Source organism: Hippocampus zosterae, chromosome 3, assembly GCF_025434085.1.
Source record: "Hippocampus zosterae strain Florida chromosome 3, ASM2543408v3, whole genome shotgun sequence".
NCBI lineage: Eukaryota > Metazoa > Chordata > Actinopteri > Syngnathiformes > Syngnathidae > Hippocampus > Hippocampus zosterae.
Window position 1 is genome coordinate 15,537,087 of NC_067453.1, and position 22,544 is coordinate 15,559,630.

The following is a 22,544-nucleotide window of genomic DNA, read 5'->3' on the forward strand; positions in this document are numbered from 1 at the left end:
AAAGCACCACATATTTAAATGTTGTACTTTAACACCAGTCAATGCCGATGGAGGGGCCGGACGTGGTTCGCGGGCCGAACTTCGCGCAAGTCTACATTATAAGGCAGAAACTACGTGAATGTCTGGCTTTAAATCTGCCATGCATGTCGTCAGATTTGTTTACTGTTGTCCCGTTGCCCCCCCACAACTCCACACGCTGCTCATGTGCAGGCCACTCTGCCAAAGACAACAGGGGGGACCCCAGGCCGGCGCTGCTAGGAAATACTCGAGTTTGTTTAATTTTCATGGCACGGAACCGCGTGCTTTGACTCCTGCTCTCACTCTCCATCTATTTTATTGACTCTCAAACTGGATGGACTTTGTCTTGTCCTGCCAAATTACATCAAAGGACTTTTTATATCTCTTTATGCGACAGCCGGCAACTGCGCCCCATATTTTTTTAACAACACCGGGGTTATAGCATAAAGTTAGGATTTGTTGTTGGTCTACTGATGCGATAGGCCTTTAAACCATGATGTCGGATCATGGAATTTAGGGAGCAAAACCTCGCGCAATGTCTGATTGCACCGCTAGTTAACAAACCCTACATGTCATTTGACCAAGGCAGTGAAAACGGGAAATGACTTGGATCGTGATTTTAGCCCTCTTCTCTCTGGTGCCATAAATGGAATGTGTGAAGCATCGCTCGACAAGGAGATTTCAAAAGGCACGCGGGTTCAGAAACAGATGGTGTGGAAACCCAGAAACAGATCACAAGTTCAATGAGGACTTGATTTTTGTTTTCAGTTTCTCCGATTAATAGCAGACATGACAGATGCACAGCCATTGGCTTATATTTTTATTCAATACTCAAAGACAACCCAAATAATCATTTTTATACAAACCTGCTTGATAAAATCTTTGGTTCTCGGTCTCTCTATTGAAGGGGCTACTCCGCCTCTACTGTAGGCAGTTTTTTGATCACCTCGGTAAAACTATTTACAACGTACCTTCAATTCATCCGCCTCGCCCAAGGGCTGTGCTGGAACAGAGTCATTTCATTTTTTCTTAAGCAAATAAACTAAAGACTAAACTTTTGTTGGAGTAAATGAAACGCAAGTTTAGTCAATGTTTTCAGATCAGGCAAGCGGGAGTCACGTGTTTTGCCATCTGAAATACACTCATGCCTATTGTTCACAAACATGAAAAGTTCGAAAGCATTTGGGCCTAATGCTCCGTTGATATTCACACCTTTATGAGTGTATTGCTCAGGTATTTCAAAAAGACCACTCATCTTTTCAACTACTAAGAATTTCTTCCGTCATGAGTCAATTGGTCGCTAGTCAATTAAAAAGCACACCGAGGCCAACAAACATCGACACAGATCCACAGCCATAGACAATTATATTTTTGGGGGGGACTGTGGGAGGAAATTTGAGTACCCAGACAAAACCAATATGGCCAATGCAAATCCCTCATAGAAAGTCAAGATTCAAACCCAGGACATTTGATTTTGAGATGGATGGAGGAAAATTTATGTTGACAGTAAACCAGTTGGTCATTGCACTTCCAAACAGCCTACTAAAAGTTGATGGATGTTCATGTTTAGGTTGCCGGAAAACTCAGTGGACAGAGGTGAGGGTAAGGGGCTATGGAAGAAACCATTAAAAAATGCCTAAATATAATCATCAAGGGGAGGGGCTGGAGGGGCATACGGTGGACATCCAAGTGCGGACCGGTGACGTCCAACACAAGATGAGCTGGATGACGTCTCCGTTCCGATATTGTTGCTACAGCAATCTATCAAGTGGGTCAGTAATGCTGAAGTCTGAACAGGGACAAATCCCATTTGGATATTTGGTAAAAAATGCGTGGACAGTCAGCCCTAAAAAAATCGGATTTGAGGAGGGATCTGATTGGAATTCGATATGCCTGCGCTCTGAGCGCAGCCTAAATACAAGCCAAATGACGAGAAAACGAGGCACACCTGGACAAGACACGAGCGGATGGAGGAAGCTGATTAGTTTACACAAGGGACCGGGCTGATGAGGACTGGTGAAAACAAAACCTAACGAGCAAGACATGAAAAAGGCACACAAGAAGACATAACATGAAACACAACTAAATGCAATGTAAACAACAAAAAAATGTTCAGAGAGACGGGTTAAACTGAAAAGTCGAGGGCCATGTCCACGCAAACATGGGTGTGTCTGAAAAACATGGTTCCATGTGTTTTGGCCTTGTCTACATTCGAAAAATATTTTAGGGTGCTGAAAATCGGATGGACAGTGTGTGCCTTTACCTCAAGAGAAACACGTCCAACAAAGTTGTACTCTCACGTTTATTTTTTCAATTCAGGAATACAAATTCTGACTTTAAACATGCTTAGAGTAAATTGAGCATCGTGTATACAGACCTAAATAAAGAACGAACAATATTAGGCATTCAGAGTGTGCTACCAAAGTAGCTGCTCTTGCATTTTCCGGCTACTGATTGGCTAAATTGCATTTGAGCCTGGAGAAATATTTACAAAACCGAGATTTGTGTTGGTCCCTGACTGCAGGATGTGTTTTTAAGTGCAAAAAGATTCCCATTGAAATCCCGCTCTGTCAAACACTGCTGATCGTCCATCTGTCAAGCACAGCTCAAGTTTGTAACCCCAGAAGGTGTTAAGGTGCCTCAATTTGTCATCTAAACTAAACATCTCTTTATCGGGGTCTAATCTCTGTTTTATTGCTACAGTGCTCCTGATATCATAGTCTTGGCTCTGTATAAACGACTAGAATTTCAAACAGTACACGACCAGACAGGACACGGAAAACAAATAAAAAGTCAAGTGGGGGAATGGGTACTCTTGTTAAGATGCCATTGAGCATTGCAATCTTTTGAGTGTGGGTGTGAATGAATGAGTGAATGCACTCAGAATTTCATCACCTTTGAAATTAGTTTGACAAAAGAAGACTGGGAAGAATAATATATTTCCAGGGACTGCAAGCAGAAGCTTGCTTGCCATGACACGAGCGCTACATCACCGCTATTAGTTTGTCTTGACTTTGTTCACGCGGTCAGTGAGAGGCTAATTATGTTACAAGAGGTGGAAAGCGGGAAGGAATCAGGGACACGTAGTGATTAGCAGCGAAAGGGGAGCATAAGGGGGATTCCTGAGGTTCATGAAGCACTTCATTGTTTGCCGGGTTAATTAGTAGCTCGGATTGCTGTAAAATGAGCTGGAACTCCGTTTTGATCAACCCGGCGGGTGTGTAATTGAACTCTTTTAATTCAATACATTACACGCAATCTACTGCTTCTGCTCCCTTCCTTGAAGTGGAAAACAGTTGCTCTGCTGCCAGTTGGAGTGGCCGATACAAAGATTCACAGAGTCATGACCAAATGACTAAGCAGTCATGCCAAATGTATCACAACATTTGTTGCTCAAGGTTTGCTCGGGCAACAATACGGATGAGTTGTGGGAGGCTGTCATTCCCCATCAGTCAATAGACATTTTAACAATTAAACATCAGAAGGCAGTGCAAACTCCTGCGGTCTATTTATTGATCTGTGCTGTTTCAAACCTTGTTGATGATGTCGCTCAATTTTAGTACATCACGAAGATAATATATCCCCTCAGTCATGCAATTATTAAATGTCCATGATATCAATAGAAGGCATTTGTATTCATCTTTTGACCTGTAATCACTATGATTCTTATTTTTCTTCCCTGTAGTCCCTGTTGCTGCCCGGTCCTATGGAGTTGTCTTTAAAAAATCTCCCGTATTGCGACTATGTGGCGAAACATTATTTTTTGTTTCCTGACATTCATTTCCTTTCATTTCAAACCTTCATTTAAATCTCAAGTCTCAAAAATGAAATCCAGAAAACAACAACAAAGCAAACATAATTAAAAACGGTTACATTCCAAAGCAATTTACTGGAGTTCTTGACCATCTTGTTCAAATGATACATGATAATTGTGTTGCGTTTGGATGAATAATGTAGCACAGCCTTCCCCGGCCTTTGGTCCGATGATCACTCTTACGTGAAGACATATTGTTGCAAAGCATAGAAACAATCAACCCTTACAATAATGATAACCTGTAATGTGATAACGTCATAAAGCTGTCCACTGTCGTAACCGCTGTCCCTGAAAGGGTTAAAAATAAATGATGAAATACAAAAGGCTGAATGTATTGTTGGAGCCATGTACTTGTTTTTGTCTTTAATAAGCCAGTCACATCTTGAGGTAATTTTTTTTCTTTCCAAAAACTCTAAAGGCTTGTCGTGCTTGCTTGAAAGAGGAGTTTGAAGGGCATCACTGCCACATTTGCAAGCCTAAGTTTGTTTTGGTACAAGTCTATTGTCAGTAAACGCGCCCCGAAATGTCTCATAATCCCCATCTTTTTTGGTAATTCTTTGATCTGTTCCCCTCTTCGAAGATGCTCGCCAGTCATTTTTTTTCATCAATTTTGCAATCTTGTGGACTTCATCCTATCACATGAACGAGATGAAGCAGATTCACCCAATTTTCCTAACAAAACTTATTTCAGACTTTGATGATCAATAACATTTTTTCTTCAATCACTCTGTACAGTTGGGTATGCAGAACCTGTAGAACAGGGGTGCTCAAACATTTTGGATCGAATATCTACTTTTCGATCAACTAACCTCCCGGGATCTACCATTACCGGCACGCACGCACGCACGCACACGCACACGCACACACACACGCACGCCCTGATGAGAAACAGCCTGAAACTGAGGCATGCAACGCACTTTTGCAGCCTGTTAACTATCGTAGCTCACACGTACTGTTTTAAAGTGCTTCCCTGGGCCCTCCTAGATTCCTATTCTTTGCTCGGGCCCTCGGTGAATTGTACACGAAGCAAACTCTGAATGAGAATAATGATGATAAAAGATAGAGCGCAACAGTTCTGATCACAAGCTGCAATTGCAGACTGCTGAGAGCTAACAACTTCCGGTGACGTCATCACGCGCCACCATAAATTCAAGATTTACCTGCTTCATTTTATTTTTAAATATTTTTTGGGTGAAAATTAGACTGATAAGATGATTAGGGTGCAGTGTACATTAACACTAAAAATATTATGAACATGTACAAAGACACACAAATGGTTGTTTTTTTTTTTCTCCTCGACACTCCTCGGATCTACTTGGGACCTGTTTTAGATCTACCGGTAGATTAGGATCTACCTAATGGCCACCCCTGCTGTAGAACATAAAAGATGTCTGCAACAGAGCAACACAAAGTGGATTTAGCAACAGCAGGGAACTTTGCAGTCCAGGGAATTTTGAGCTGCAGAGTTGTTTTGATGAGACCTGTTTAATCAAGCGCTGATGTGTGATGCCATGTTCCCTTTTAAGATTTGTGAATAGATGGGCCAGTGCATATCTCGTCGTACAGATAAAGTTGCCCATCCCACCTTCTGATATGAAGTGCAGTGATGGGTGGAGCTGAATGTCGGTGCTGAGTGAAAAACAGAGTCTAGTAGTTTTAGAGTGGAAACAGAGGCATGTCTGTAGATAATGTCACTATAATCCAAAACTAATAGAAAGACTGCTTCGCCCAGCCATTCGTGCAGGTTAGGGGAATTTTTTTCTTCTTGTTCTGGTATAAATGTCCAATAAGTGTGTATCTATATAAGTTTGGAATCAACATTTTATAATTGTGTGAACCAATACTTTTATGCAGTTAATTATTAATCTTACCCATCCCTACTTCTACATACCACAATAACAGTTTCTTCCACATCACCCCTTGCTCACTCATTTGTCCGAATCAAAAAGAAATAATTATGAGTGTCTCGGTGGCTGGATGGATACATATCACTCAGCCCCTGGGTATGATCTAACATCTGTGTGCCAGAGACCTATTTCAGTCCATTACAGGAAGTGTTTTTTTTTTTTTTTTTAACCGGACAGGAGGAACTGTCAGCATCATTGGCGATTGCTCTGAACTTTTGCCAGGTGTAATTTAGGAAAAGCCTTAAATTAGTTATCTGGATGAAAAGAAGTTAGTGGAGGGCGAGAATGACAAAGCGGAGTGTTACTTATTTTGTGGGGCTGACCTTTGTTGTGAGCAAACAGGTTTAAAGGCAACACAAAAGGCAAGAGCGGAGAGGTAGTATGGTCGAGGAGAAAGGGCGAAATGCCTGCAGGGCTCCATGGTGAAGCCGCTCGTTGGTCCCAAACACAAGTGTGTGTGCATGTCCTGCATTGGACTTAGAATAGACACACACACACGCTTCTGATTGCTCCTCCCTGGCTACAACTTATGCCCTGGTCTCCCTCCAGGGCAGCACAGAGGGGAAACCAGATCCATCCACGCGCCATGACGAAAGGAGGCTCTTGCGATCCAAGTCTAAATGAAGATGGGACTCAGCGCTGCATGTCTGGCAGCAATTATGGCAGCAAAGACAGCAGGAATAGGGCGCTATACCATCCAGGCGTCCCATTAGTGGGATTGATGTTGTTGGCCATCCTCCCGCTTGGAGTGAGCTTCAAACAAAGTGTCCCTCGACTCAAACTGAGCCAAAGAGGTAAGGGATGACAGACTGTTGAATTGTATGATCGTTTTGGGTGTTTATCTTTTGTGGTCACCTATTACAACCATTCAGTGTTTACCTCAATGTATTATTAGCTGCACCCTATTATTAAATAATACATTATTGCTTCCCATGTCTGGGTTATGAGTGCTAAACGACTACATATGCTGGATCACAGAGAAACTAAAATACACATTTTTTTCCTCAGGATTGACATAATGGTCAATTCCGTGTATCCTCAATATAGGATGAATTCCAGAAAACAATAACTGTTAAATATATAGAGATTTTATAATGAACGAGTCTTCCGAAAGAGGTGCCAAACTGTTTATTGCCATTCTAATTTGAAGTTTACGTTAAAAGTAAATGAGAATTACACATTGGATATTAAAAAAACAACCACAAAACTTTGTATTCCGCTATCTTAATGCTTAGAGACAATGCAAAATGCCATAGATGGGATGACAAATGCCAATGACTATTATATTGCACCCAGTGGCCAAGTCACACATACCCGCATCCTGATGAATTAATCATGATTTACACACTGCTTGATTCTCATCTCATGCTATATTTCATTATGCTGTTAGTAGAGTGTATGCTTTATATTTATTTTTAGAAAAGAGAATACACATATTTTAGTTGTTTTTTTGAGGGAGTCTGGAATGAATTAATGGCCTTTGTATTCATTTAAATGGAGAAAGATGATTTCAAATACGAGTGGTTTGAATTAAGTGTCTGGTCATGGAAGAAATTAAACTCGTCAATCCTGCCACCATTGTACTTTGTATTTCATTGTGTATAATCAATCAATTAACCAATGTTTGGATGAGACACATAAATCCAAAATGAGAACACAACTTATTCTTTTTTTAGACAAAAAAGTCAAAATAAATGAAACAAACATATCGAGACACTGGATCATTAAAATGCAAAGTGAGTATGACAGGCCAGACTTTGCCCACCCATCCTTGGTCGACACTCATATAGCTCTCAAGCCTAACTAGCTATTGACTTTATTGCACTCTTTCTCTTGTGAAAAAGTATATTTCCAAGCTGTAAAAATTAGCGCCTCCAACATACAGTATATAATAACGGCGTTAACCCCACCACCACCACAGTACAGCTTTGTCTAAAGTTTCTTCAGTGGCTTGTTGCCAAGATATTTTTGTTTGTTTTCTTATAATTTGTCACCTGAAAAGCAAGTACTGAAAGCACATTCTGGAGCAGCCCTATTTGTCACAAAGTTCAATTTCCTGGCAAGGCCGTCTGGTTTTGTCCGTTGAGTGAATATCAGCCAGTTACCTCTGCTGTGTGCTCCATGAGTATTAGCTTTGAGCCACCAGGGTAAACCCAGATGATGGCTTGCCTAAATATTCATTTCAGACTTCAGCTGAACACTACTTCAAAGTATTTTTTTAAAATTGCCCATGCTATGTATCCCCGGCAGAAACCACACAAATGTTGTTCAGTCTCGCTCGTAAACCCAAATCCCATCGGCGACCTGAAAGTAAACTGAGGCTGACCCAATGCGCAGAGCTCTGCCCTGGTCAAAGGCATCCAAAAGGCTACATGGCTGCAAACAGATCCATATTTACTGTATGTCCTGAGAGACTCCCATAAATAAAATGCAAGTACCTGTGGGAATTCTGATTGTGCTCTGTAGTGTTTGCTCAGCAGCTAAGGTAGACTAAACCACAGCAGACCTTTCATATTCTTCTTCTCAAGCCCTTATGAGTAGTCCGAATCTCAACGTACACTATTCTGTATTTTGGCATCACTTGCCTGTTTTCCATGCGCTCAGCTGGTTTTGTGCTCAGGGAAATACCCTCTCAGACCTCAGAGTGTGCGACAGTAGACAAAACTTCCATGTTTGGTTATCTTAGTCATACAGTGAACACATCTTCGTTCCATCACTGCACATTCTTCAAACACCATAATGGAGCTAATCTTCCATGAATACTCAGCTTCTGTGAGGGGAAAGTGATCAAAGCAATAGCATCATCCATGGTTTAGAGGCACCCTCAGCTAACAGCCGGGTCACATGTGCCCTTTTCTTATCAGTCAGCTTTACAGTGAACAATATCTTGGCAGTTAATTGCCAATGCACTTTGCTCACTAAACTATCTGCCTTCCCAATTTTAAAGTTAATGTGGTTCATACTTTCTTCAGAGTGTCTTGGTGTCACGGACGGTAGTGGTAGAGGACCCCAAAAAGCAGGCAGGAGGGAGAAGCAGGGTGAACTTAGCAAACTGTATCAACAAAACAAAAATCCATTAAAGTAAGGCATAAACACCAACAGAAACAAAGGCAGCGAGAACAACAAAAACAATGACCTGATACTGAGCCGTCGGGCCGTGAGCCCTTTAACAGGAAACTACTACTAATGACATGATGACCAACAGGTGTGCCACTGTAGGAGGAGCCTTACAGAGCCACCTGTTGGTCCCAAACAGATCAATCGTGACACTTGGAGCTTATGATGGGTGGATCCTCAGTTTATGATTTGTAACATTTTCAAGGTTAAGAATGGCGTGCAATGAACGACTGGTGGGTAGGGGGAGCAAAGCAGACCAACTCAGTGCTGGTCCCAAGCCTCGCCAAATACGGCGGCTTTGAGTCAAGAAGGGCATCCTTCTAATTCTACAACTTTTACTTCATCTACTGCAGTGACAACAGGAGGCACAGTTTTATGTGGCAGAAATGAAAAAAACAAAGAGCTTTTCTTTTGGAATGGCCAGGTTGGATGGGATTAGAAATGGGGTCATCAGAAGAACAGCCATGGTTTGATGTTTTGGGGAAGAGACTTATATGGTTTGAGCAAATCCACAGGAGATATAGTGAGTACAGTATACTAATAAAAGGATGATGAGGATGGACCTGTCATGCAACAGAACTGGATGTATACCTGAGAGAAGGTTGATAAATTTAATGAGGGAGAACCCGAGGGTAGTTGTCTCAAAAATTTGGATGCATAATAGTCTACATGGAATGTAGCATGACGTGCTGTGACCCCAAATGAGACAAGCTCATAGGTAAAATAGAAGGGCATCCATCCATAAAACCTCTGCCGCAATTTATAAGATACACTTTAACAGGAACATTTGGATTAGGTTTATCCGAAACGTCAGCCCTGACAAGGGTACAGCTGGGAAGAAAACAAATTATGACTTCACTCGACAGCTCGGTGGCGTACTGATCAGCACGTCCGCCTCAAAGTTCAGAGGTTCTGCATCAGATTCCATCATTCCTGCATGTAGTTTGCATGTTCTTCCCATGGGTTTAGTGAAGACTCTTAATTGTTCATAGTTGTGAATGTGAATGTGAATGATTGTTTATCCACATGAGCCCTGCAGTTGATTTGGAATCAGTCCAGGGTGTAAGTCGCCTATTACCCAAAGTGAACTGTGATGGGCTCCAGCTTACCCTTGGCCCTCATGAGTACAAGCGCTGTTGAGAGCAAATTGATGGAAGACTTTATGACTGCGTTTGCGTATCTTAGTGATAGAATGTGCCGTATTTTGATTGATGTAAATATTCTGATGTAGAAACAGAAACAAGGACCCCATGTTTTGTACCTTAAACACTGAGTCATTGTTTTTAGTTTGCCTTTAAACCACCGCATGAGTCAATAAAATGAAGTTACACACTGTGACAATGTTGATGGGATTTAAATGAAATGTTTGGCTCGCTGGCTTTAGTTGAAACTCCTGATAGTCGTACAAAGGGTGTTTGGTTTATCATCGCTGTCTAAGCCACTTTGCTAGTGTTTTACTCAAGCTGGTGTGTGTGAACGCTTTGCGAGAGGACCCAAATCAAGAGCCGCTGACTGCCACAGCTCTCCCCTTTGGGGAGAGGTGAGCGGCAAGGTGCTAAGAAATATCGGCTAAGCAGGCTGATCTAAAAGTGCTGTGCTGCATGTTGGCATTACAGATTACCGGTTACTGATGGGGCGAGCGGGCCTAATCTCCCTTCTTTGCTGTGAGTATGAGGTATGTGGGGGTGAAAGATATGAACAAGAGGGGGTGCGTTTGCACTAGAGGAGGTATTAAGACGGATTGTGATGAGTGGATGAGATGGAGAAGATCAAATATTGAAGGTTGGTAACCTCTCCAATCCTTCACACCAAGAGGGTAATCACAGTGTCAATCCTTTCAGAGTGACTCCCTCAGGACTCCCCACACAGTGAGTCAGAGTTTATCCAAGGCTTCACTGATGCACTGGAAAACAGCAGTTTTTCCTCCAACTGCCATCAAGGACGCACTGCACTGAGACTATAGTCAGCAGTTACCTCCATGCATGGCAACCGTAATAAATTATGTCATAAAGCATCATTCCATCTGTTGTTCATCATCATCCTGCCCTTGATCCATTTTATTCGTAGTTTCCCCCTGGAGGCCTCCAGAAAAGAACATAACAGATTATGAAGACTTTTGTCCAACGAGGCAGGATGTTTCCACAGGGTAACCAGACAGTCAGAAAATAAAAAGAAGAATGATCAAGAAGAAGAAGAAATTGAAGAATCCAATGTAACTCTGCATACATCATGCTTGCAAACTCTTTTCTTTTTCCACAAGTCGTTTTCTCAACGGCGAGTAACTTGTGAGAAAGGTTGTCCATCTGTCCATTATCTGAGACGCTCATCCTCACAAGGCTCGTGGGTTTGCTGGAGCCAATCCAAGCTGACTTCGGGCAGTAGGTCAGGTACACCCTGAACTGGTTGCCAACCAATCGGACGGCACACATCGACAAACAACTCACAATCAGACATTGGGACAATTTTGAGTGTTCCATTCACCTATGATGCATGTTTTTGAAATGTGGGAGGAACCGGACTGGCCGGAGAAAATCCACACAGGCACGAGGAGAGCATGCAAACTCCACACGGGAAGGCCAGAGCCCAAATTCGAACCCTCGACCGCTGCACTGTGAAGGGGACGTCCTAACCAGTTATCTATCGTGCCGCCTGAGACAGTTTATATCACCTCAAAAAACAACCAGTTACGTCTCTTCTATTTGTGTCTTGAACAGGACCTTCTATAAAGTCTCTAACTCAATCCAGCTCGTTGTTGACCGCACCCAAGATTTTGCCATCGTAAATATTGAACAAGTTCAGTAATTACAACCCCAACTGCTTTACGAGCAGATCACTAAGAAAAAAAGCACTCTGAACATACCCCATACCACAGGAATATCACTCAATATAAACCTTCGGAAACATCTGGGAATCGGTCCTTTGCTGTCTTGAGGGATGGAAAACTGCTCAGATGCGAGTTTATTTATTGCCAGTATGTGTAGACTCAGCTTCAGCCAAGTTGAAGGTTAAAATAAGTAGGTAACGTACATGTTCATGATCACCATTTTACTTGTCTCTAAAGGAAAACTGAAAGCCACAAAAATACTTCCCAAGGCTTGTTGAGTGTGAGATCATTGAGTACATTTGCATTGTCACAAATTTAGTCTCAAGCCTTCCTTAGCTTTCTTAAAGGGGAAGTCACCTCAGAAATAGGCCTCCCTATTTTCTGAAGGTGAGCCATTAGCTGAGCCCTGAGCAACTGTGACGTCATTTTTCGTCAACAGCGAGCGGCAAAATGGCTACCCCCTGAGATGGAAAAAAATGGGTGGATTTTGTTGCTCAACTCATATTCCACCTATGCAGTATTAATCAGAATGCTGTGTTAAGACTAGTGTGCAGTCTGCATAGAACATATTCTCATGAAGAAAGTTCAAGGTTTGACTTCCACTTTAAACTTTATGGATTTACTGTCGATTGTGGGAACCAAAAAGTATTTTGCTCGTTTTCGAAAGCTCCTTTCACATTGCCTATTAAAATTACTGATTGGGGGATGAAGGCAACCCATGGATTTTCCAGCTCCGGAGGCTTAAAGTATTTGTGTGAAAGAAAAGGAGCAGAAAGCCACAATATCAGCATGAGCTTTTTAAATGTGTGGACAAATTTAATTTGTCATCAAGGTCTTGCTGTATATGAAGCTTTGTTCCAACTAAAACATATCGTTTGGTTTAATCTCAGGAGAGTTATACTTACAGGATGGAGCCTAGACTGTTGGATTTGACAACAGAGAACTGTTACTAAGATGCAACAAAGGGAATGGAACACGGATCAAACAGAACATTGTTTTTTCTTAAAGGTATGATTAATGTCTCTTTATGTAGTAAATGTTTGCATTCCAAGAAGAACGAAGAGAAACTGCTGAAGATTCTCCCATTGGTTTTCTTTCTCTCTTTTTAATATGTCACGTTCCTCTTTGCCAATACAATACTAACAGTATTTATAGAGTTATTGACAAGCAGGAACACAATCAGATCATGGTTGAATTTACGCTGTCAACGGTTCCACTTGTAAGATGAACAGAACTGTATCGCTTGCCGGACATTGAGAGGTGTTCCTTGGCAGCAATCTACGGGTCTAATTTGTCAAAGTTCTTCCTTTCACGGTTCATCAGAGCAAGATTGTGATGGTTAATGAACGATATCTGACACAAGATGCCCAAGATAGCCTGACTTTTTTTTCGACTCTTATCAGCTTACAGTACACTGATGGCTTGAGATGACGCATTTGCTTTTCTTCACTCAATCGGCACAGTGAGAATTTAAATTGTTGACTTGAGAGATGTCTTCATGGTCAATGAACAGGCTGTGAAAATACCCTGATGCAGATATCCATAAACACACCCACTGAGGTAGTAGACTCTTTGCTATTCTATTTTTTTTAATCCGGTTTCTCAGTGAAGGTGTTGAACCACAGAGGATTAGGCCGTTTCACTTCAAGCCGAGACACGTTTCTCCCGAAAAGAGGAAATCCAGTGCTTGTTTTAGGGATTTTGCTACGCTGAGAAAGAATCCAAGTAATATCCTGCTGAAATATTTGTGTAGTGACCTTATGTCCACATTCTTCATTTTTACCGCAACAACAATGAACGAACTGTCAATTGTCTGTGTTGATGCCATTTATCTCGAGCAGATCTGCTGCAAGCAAAGAGTGTTTCTCTGTTTTTGGGCCCCTCCGACGGCTTGCTGTCACACTCCCTGCTGCTGGATGAGGAGAGGGGTCGCCTTCTTCTGGGTGCCAGGGATCACATCTACCTGCTTGACCCTGACAACCTGGCCAAGGGTCCCAGAAAGGTACACAATGGCAGGGGAATGTGAATACATATGAGTGCAAAGTTGGAAGCAAAATTTGATTCTGTCAGCAATTTTTCGCATGAGAATGTACACAGAACATTTGCCAGAGTTGACAGTTTGTTTAGGCCGATGTAGGAGCATTTAGAGCAGCTGTAAGAACTCCTTAGAAAAGGTCCATCCATCCATCCATGTTCTACAGCATTTGTTTTTTAGGGTCAGAAGTAAATAGAGTATATCCCAGCCTACTCTTGGTGAAAAGCGAGATACACCCTGTTCTAGTCAACAGTTAATCGTCTGGCACATAACGACACACACATACATACACACACACACCCCTCCCCGCCCCCCAAACATTCACAGTCACACCGTCGGGCAATTACCGTATTTTCTGCACTATAAGGCGCTTTTGAGTATAAGGCACACCCCTTCAATGAACAGCCTATTGGAAAACTGATTTCATATACTGTATAGTATGCACCGCACTATAAGGTGCTTAGAATAGAAGCTACAATAGTGGTGTTTGTGTTATGCATCCACAAGATGGAGTTACGCTAAAAGGAATACAATAAAATACATCCATTCATTTATATAGAGTTCTTACAACCGCTGCAGCTCCAAAAGCATTTTACAGAACATTTAAAATACTGCGTTCAAGAAATTATAATATTGCACCATATATAAGGCACATCGCACTGTCAGCTTTTCAGAAAATTGAATTCTTTTAGACGCGCCTTATAGTGGGGAAAATATGAGTCTTCAATGCTGAACTAAAATACATGTTTTTGTGACAACTAAAATGAGTCTGGAGCCCTGACACTGTTGGGGTCACTGTTGGCATCTTCATAACGTCTGCTTGCAACAAGCACGCGAAGTTAAGGGCAGCCCGTTAATGTATCATGTGCTGACATTGAAACCTTAACAAGCAATTACGTTTGGATTGATTGATTCCTGCATTCTTTTCCTGTGTATACAGTACGTGGCTACACTGAACGGCACTCCATCCTCAGTTGTTTCAACAGCTGACTGAAATCGGCTGTCGGCTACGGGTTGTTATATGTAAACATAGAATCACATACATTCAATAAATACCCATTTGACACACACTTCTACACAAACACTCACATGCATTCTCCATATGTTTGAGTGTTAATGCCGCCCAGGTTGACCTGCAAGTGGAGTGGCCATGTGTTTATTTGATCATTATCTGGTTGTTTTAACTCTTCGTATCGCTTTCCGAGTGTTGCTTCTCTGGTCACTGATACTGATGCTGGGGAGATTAGCACCACAAGAAACATATTCTGGCCCTTTAGGGACCACTTTGAGAGACAACCTTGGGGTCTTTTCTGTAATTTAAGACTTGGAAAAGATGTTAAAGCACATTGCGAGCATTCCAGGTGTTTTCACCTTTGTTTTGAGAGGTGTGTGGTTCTAAAGCTGTTATAAGGTCCTAATGTGATAAGTAAAACAATGGGTATCAATCTTCATTTCGCTTAAGTTCTTTCATGGGCTTACGCCATTTTTGTGTATGAATTACTCACCGGCATTTTGTCTCATGAGATGTTTTAACATGGAAGGAGGTATGTTTGCATGCCTGTACGAGCCCAATGAAAACGTTTGGCGATCGCTCCCCTTGGTAGGCTTTAGGGGGGAGGCTACACACTCAGCACATAGGCCTGTGCGAACACGGCGAGGTGCTCTACAGGAAAATGGTATGTTGTGCGACGTCTGATTTACAGCAACCACACATGGAGGCGATAGTTACACCACGCTATAGTAAAAACGCCAAATTCCACTAATGTTGTGCCACAACAGGAGGGAGAATGTCATCTTTTATTTTGTCAAGATTTATCCTTTGTTAATACAGATGCAATCCACAAACATTGTTTTTCTTTTTAAAACCCATAAAATAGGGTTGAAATATGAACTGAACGACCAAGCGATGACTCGTAACTTGAAAATCTCCTAAATCGGTTCACTTGCAAATGGAGGCCTCTCCATAAACGCGACTTGCTGTCTCTCCTTAGATTCACTGGCCTGCACCCCGCGACCGAGTGGAAGGATGCAAACTGGCAGGCAAACATTTGAATGTAAGTCACTCGCATTAATTGTGCTTGCTTTTTTCTAAATATTTCACTGGCCTGTGTATATCCTCGAATATTTCCAATCAATGACCTTGTTTCGTCTTTTTCTGCCTTGTCCCAGCAGGAGTGTGCAAACTTTGTGAGGGTGCTCCACAACTATAACCTGACACATGTCTACGCCTGTGGAACGGGAGCCTTCAATCCAATCTGCGCTTTCATTGAAATCACTGGCTCAAGACAGGTGAGGCTAATGAAGGAAAACCCTGCAAAGTTCTGAAATATTTGTTGCACTTTTCTGTAACAATGCTTCTTGCCATTATACTTTTGTATGGATCATACATTTGTGCAGCTCATTCCCCTGTTGATATTGACTCTTTGTTTGATCGTAATAAAGATGTTCCAAAAGAGATCCGATTACCGTACTGGATCACTTCACTGTGAGGCGAACATGCTAACCAAGGTGTTACTGTGGTATTGGAAATTGGCAAACAAAAGTTGTCAACAACTCAGTCAATGTGGTTGGTTGATCACATTAGCATGAACAGCAGACCCAAATTGATCTCAAGTGTTGACTTGGATTGAGGACAGATAATGATCTGCCATTTTTCAACCCCGGCATTCTAGAGTCTCTGATAATGTCACCTTGGAGGTATGAGTTCTAGATCTGAGTTGTTGGTTTTTTTTTTTGTGCAGGGATTGAAGAATCTCATCTCCAACCTTTAAGAATGGCTCATTTTGCAGTCCTCACACGGCCAACACCAAAACATGTTCCTGAAATTCAGGAACATGTTTTGCTGTCGGTGTCTTTTGGTGTCTTTTTCAAAAACGTCAGGTTTTCAGTACCAAGCTCAAAATAACGGCAATATTGTCTGAAGAGCTTGATCTAAAATACGTGCTTATTTGATTTAACAATGTGAACAGTTTAACACAGGGGTGTCCAAACTTTTTGCCAAGGGGGCCAGATTTTATGTGGTAAAATGTCGGGGGGCCGACCTTGGCTGACATTCTTTACATTGAACAACAATATTGTTCAACAAATTTTAGTAAGCCAGTCTGTGTTTCACATTTCTATTTTTATTTTAATTTCAACAATCTTAATAATTTCTTTTGGTTCATTCGAAACAGTTATATCACATGCAACTGATTATTCACTTGACTTTTTCTTAAACAGGATTCTCCTGAGCGCAAATTGCAACATTTGAAACATAAAATGTATCAGCATGACTTTTCAATAGTCACAAAACCTTTGACTCGAACAACAGGGAAATGAACAAACAATACACATATCCACAACTGCAGGGATCATTTGAAATATGACATCAGTCAATATAAATGTTGATTGAACTTTTTAAATTTTACTCTGGAATGAAACTTAGGACTGATGTCGATCTTAAACATTTATTCAGAGACTTATTGCCAGCTGACAAATGATCTTAATGTGACGGGTGATATTGAGATCTGGATTGAAGCACAAAGGGCAGGTCTGGCTCAAAAGCAGTGGTATTGATGCGCAAAATGTCTCGCAGGTGATCGTCTGTTAGCCGTGTCCTCACACAGCTTTTATTTATGTTCATAACCGAGAATGTCTTCTCCCACGAATACGTCGACCCAAACAAGCTCAGCATTTTCTTAGCAAATGCTCGAATCTCTCGGAACTTGTCCTTATTCAGCTGTCGGTAAAAGTTGCCGAGAGAAAGTTGCTGGTGCCGACTCCGGCTCTCAGCATCACACTGCAACTCAATGAGCTCGAGCTGCGAGTGGTCTGGCGCATCATCTGTGTCCACGGAAAAAGGTGAAGAAAACAAAGCAATGTCCTTCTCGATAGCTGCAAAATCTCGAAAGCGTTGTCTGAACTCTTCAGCCAGAGATGAAATAGCTGATGCGTAGATCCTTGTTTGCGCACTGACATTGCTCTGTGGGAATGTGGTCATGATTTCTTGTAGCGCTGGAAAGTGTGCAGTATTGGGTTGGGTCTGCGACAGATGTCTTTCAAACAATTTCATCTTAATTCCAAAGGCTTTGATGTGTGAATATAATTGGCTTATGACTGCGTCTGGTCCCTGGAGACTGGTGTTGAGGATATTAAGGTGCTTTGTAATATCAACCAGAAAACCCAAATCAGACAGCCACATAGGGTCACTTAGTTCTTGCATAGGTTGTCCCTTTTCAGCCAAAAACTCACTGATTTGCTGCCGAAGAGAATAGAAGCGTGACAGTGCAGAACCCCGACTGAGCCAGCGCACGTCAGTGTAATAGACAACATCTCCATATTCCGCATGAATCTCACTTAGAAATTGTTGAAACTGACGGTGGCATAGCGCTCTGGAGCGGATATAGTTAATAGTTTTTATCACTGGTTTCATAACATGTTCGTATCGGAGATGTTTGGCACACAGAACTTGCTGATGAATGATGCAATTAAGTTTTACAGCTTTACCTCCTTCTTCACTTACTTTGTTACTTATTAGTGTTGCTAGTCCACTTCGATCGGCGGTCATGGATGGTGCACCATCAGTAATAATCCCAGAAATTTTATTCCACGGGAGTTTCATGTCATTCACGGCAGCGCAAACAGAAGAGAATATGTCCGTTCCTCTTGTTTGGGTTTTCAGGCTCTCGAGGTCCCGTAGTTCTTCAGTCACGTTCATTTCATTGTCCACTCCCCTCAGAAAAACAAGTAACTGAGCAGTGTCCGAGGCGTCTGTGCTTTCGTCGCAAGCCAGCGAAAAAAAATCAAACTCTTTTCCTGGGTCTCCCAATTGTCGTTTGATATCCGCTGAGAGTTCTTCAATCCTGCGAGCCACAGTGTTACGTGCCAGCCAGACTTTGGCAAACTCTTGCTGCTTCTCATGGCATATTTTCTTCACCATCGTCATCATGTGGTCTTTGATAAATTCACCTTCGTTGAAAGGTTTGGAACGTTTTGCGATTAGCGTTGGTACCGCGTAACTCGCCGCTGTGGTGTTCTCGTTTGACTCTCGAGCTCTTGCAAAATACTGCTGCTGTGAGATTAAACGAGCTTCAAACTGCTTCAATTTCTCGATGCGTTCCTTGCCTGTAATCATGTCGTACATGTCAGCGTGTCTTGTTTGGTAATGTCGCTTGACATTATAATCTTTAAAAACAGCCACTGTCTCTTGGCAAATGAGGCAGACACAGTTGTTGCGTATTTCAGTGAAGAAATTGTCCAATTTCCATCCATCCTTGAATCGTCGTCCCTCGCAGTCAACTTTCCTTTTTCTGTTGATTGTCGCCATTTCAATAAACTGGGAGGTTAATATGAACACGGAGTGATGTCTTGTTAACCCGTGAGTGATGTCTCATAGAGTGCTACTGCCCTCTAGTGTCTAAATGCTATTACTCATTTAGTGAATGCTATTACTCATTTAGCCACTAGAGGGAAGCAGTACTCTATGAAACATCACTCACCAGTCTACCAAACCTCAGTCAATGCAACACGTGTTCCATTGCGCCCAACCTGCGGGCCAGACGGCACTGATTTTATGACAGGGGCCGAGGGCCGGATGAAATTCGACCGCGGGCCGGATTTGGCCCGCGGGCCGGACTTTGGACATGCTTGGTTTAACACTTCAACCACGGAGCTCTTTGAAAAATTAATGAACAGTAAATACAGTTTTGGTGAGTGAAAGAAAATATGAGATTAGACGAGTGTGCCACACTTGGAATCAGGAAACACTGTTAAAAAGTCGTATCGTTGTTTCAGATCCGACGGTTGAAACAGAGGGAAAAGGTCCTCCCTTATCGTTCAAAATTTGGCACATCTTCCTCGGTTGTGCTGTCTGTCCAAAAAATACATGTTCCTTATTACAGCTATGACAGAAGAACAAGATACCTCAAGTAATGTCCAACCTTCTTATTTTGTACCAATTTGTTTGTCAGGATGGAGTGTTCCGGCTGCTTTCTTCCACGGTGGCGTCTGGCAGATTGAAATGTCCTTTTGATCCATTGCAGGCATTCACCTCAGTCCTCACAGGTATGATGAGGTACATCCCATGATACTCAAGCTGGGATTCCAAAGTGGATTGAAAATTTTCATTCAATGTCCAGGAGGTTCGAGGGATATTTCGATTGGAATTTAAGGGGTTTCAGGAATTTGGCAAATATTTCAAATTGAAAATATTCCAATGGGAATTAATGAATGTTATTCAAGGTACCACTGCAATTGCATCAAATCTGGTTGTTTGAGGCAGTATTATACTGGAATATACAGTCGTTCCCACCCAACTATATTTATGTTCCATATTTAAGGCCTACCTTCTATTTTGCAAATCCCTGCTTTATTCCCATAAATTAGTGCTAATTCCGACATTAGGTTTCAAACTTTGACTATTCCCAGAATTTTGCAACCATAAGTCTAGCATAGAACACTATCATCTCCTTTGTTCGACAACTGCATATGTGTGTGTTATGTATGCTAGAGAAAGCTGGAGAGCCTATTTTCGCAACTCACTGATTGAGCTTTTCCTGTATTTGAGCCAGACCAGTATCTGTATGCGGGCACTGCCTCGGATTTCTTGGGCAAAGACACGACGTTCACACGCTCCCTCGGCCCGCCACCTGACCAGCACTACATACGCACCGACATCTCAGAGGACTACTGGATCAATGGTAAACACACACACACACACACACACACACACACACTGCATTGAAAACGTATTGCGTTTCGCTCCTCCAAACTTCTGAAACAAAGAGCCTCTCTGTGCCGGCGAGATGGTTATTGGAATTCCAGCGCAGAGGACACAGCTTGCTTATTCATTTAGTGTGACTTTTTTTTTTACATCAACATCATAGCATGGCTGCCACACCTACTGAGGAATTTACAATTTGCAACAAAGCTCACACTGTTAACCGCATACAAACAGTCAAACACTGACCCGTTCTCAGCATATCCGTCCATTTTTTTTTTTTTACACATCAATGAGCTGGTGCCTATCCCTGCTAATTTTGAGGTGCACCCTGGACCAGTCGCCAGCCAATTGAGGGGCATGCATAAACAAACAAAAATTCACACTCATACTCACAACTGTCGACAATGAGTTTTCAATGAACTTAACATGCATGGTTTGGTATGATTTTGAGAATTTAATCTAAAACTTACACTTCAGGAAGGGTAATTTTTCCATTTGATTGTTTTGAGAAAAATATTTGCTATAATGATGTCTTCGCAACTGAGTGGTACTAAGGGTAGTAAATGTAGTAACTGATGTGCAAGTCTTTGAGTTTCTTGTAATGTCTTATGTTGCTCCGAGTTAAAGCATTTTTTCCAAATCCCACATTGTCACATAGTTTGGAGGTGCTTTTTCATTCCCTTCGAGCTTCTCTTGGTCTTCCTTTTTCTCATCAAAGGAATCACCATCCTTGGGTGACCCATCAGTCCTCCCTTTCCTTTACTCCATTTGCTGCTTTTATTTGTGGCATGTGCGATGACCATAAAATTGGATTTTCATTTCCTCGTAATAATGGAACTCTGACTATAACTGAGGAGTCCCTGTGCTGTATAATATAATACCACTAGACATTTCTTTTGATGGCTATCCGTACATCGGCACTGCCTCCATGCGCACCCAGAACTTCCTGTGTCAACATAAAAAAATAAAAATTAAAAAAAAACTCCAAAAAACCTAACGTGACAAACTCAAGGTGCTGCCGTTGGAAAATTATAACATGGAAAAGAATCATTGCTTTTTGGCTTTACAGTGCATCGAATTTTGGACATGAGCCAACTAAATTGTCACCAGAGCCTTCTTCACACACTTGGCGTGAACCGTAATGACTGAACTGTCTTTTGATGTACCACACGTTTCCACTTTCAAGCGTGTTCCGGCAATTGATGACTTGCGCATCGGCATTTGTCACCCGCATCTAAATCTTTGCATTTGGCCTCCACATTTCTCATCCGCTGAACTGTTTGGAGCAATAATGCCTCTGTGATTCTCACATTGTTCGGCTAGTATAGACAGTATGTAGTGTATACATAGACAGAATATGTGGTGACAGGGATGGAGAGAACTCATCATTTGGCGATGAGTTTCTTTCCCCACGTGCCAATGGATCATCTTTTAATCACAGAACTAACAATAACCCTCTGTTGTTGAGAGCGTTAGCAGCCATACGTTAAGCTGTTCCAGTTGGTCCGTCACTCCGACGTTGTTGGCTCAGCTTGCAGTGGTTTGAGCTCATGTTAATGTAACGTCACTGCGACGCTTTGAACTTGCCTCCCCCCACCCAAGATCGTCTACGCGCGACACAACTTGGCGTCACGGTCGTCGGAAGCATACGATTCCTTACGTTAAATGGACTGTCTTCTCATTTCAAGCAAAAGTCCTTTTTATTTCATTTGCCTGAACAATTCACGTACAGTAATTGCTTGCATTTTCACCAGTTATCACTCAACAATTCATCTCTTTTTTTTTGTTGTTGTTGGAAACTATTACTATTTCCCCAAATAACTCCTTCTTATCTTTGTGTCTACAGAGGCCAAGTTCATATCCGCACACCCCATCGCAGACACCTACAATCCGGACGACGACAAAATCTACTTTTTCTTCCGGGAGGTGTCGTGGGAAGGGAACGACAAGAGCGTCCTGTCACGCGTGGCTCGCGTTTGCAAGGTGATGAGTGAGACTGGATGAGAAGGGGAGAGGGTGGTCAGCCCCAGAGAAGTGCATAGATGGGGAAAGGAAAAAAAAATCCTCTCACACACGGAGAGAAGGAGCCATAACTCTTGGTGTCATCTGATAGGATAAGGATCTCTGTG

At 42.1% G+C, this 22,544-nt stretch overlaps 1 protein-coding gene across 2 annotated transcripts in view; it reads left to right on the top strand.

The window, feature by feature from the left end:
• The window catches only part of sema3d (sema domain, immunoglobulin domain (Ig), short basic domain, secreted, (semaphorin) 3D), a 47,378-nt gene that overhangs the window by 8,445 nt on the left and 16,389 nt on the right, over positions 1-22,544 (top strand). The window contains exons 1-8 of one of the 2 annotated variants that reach the window (XM_052060240.1): positions 6,144-6,190; positions 6,289-6,533; positions 13,522-13,682; positions 15,707-15,769; positions 15,888-16,004; positions 19,664-19,757; positions 20,264-20,392; positions 22,262-22,398. In XM_052060240.1, the coding sequence (XP_051916200.1) occupies positions 6,159-6,190; positions 6,289-6,533; positions 13,522-13,682; positions 15,707-15,769; positions 15,888-16,004; positions 19,664-19,757; positions 20,264-20,392; positions 22,262-22,398 (978 nt within the window). In that variant the 5' untranslated portion in view covers positions 6,144-6,158. Of the gene's footprint in view, positions 1-6,143; positions 6,191-6,288; positions 6,534-13,521; positions 13,683-15,706; positions 15,770-15,887; positions 16,005-19,663; positions 19,758-20,263; positions 20,393-22,261; positions 22,399-22,544 lie in introns of those variants that run through there. The other variant, XM_052060239.1, reaches the window with a different exon arrangement.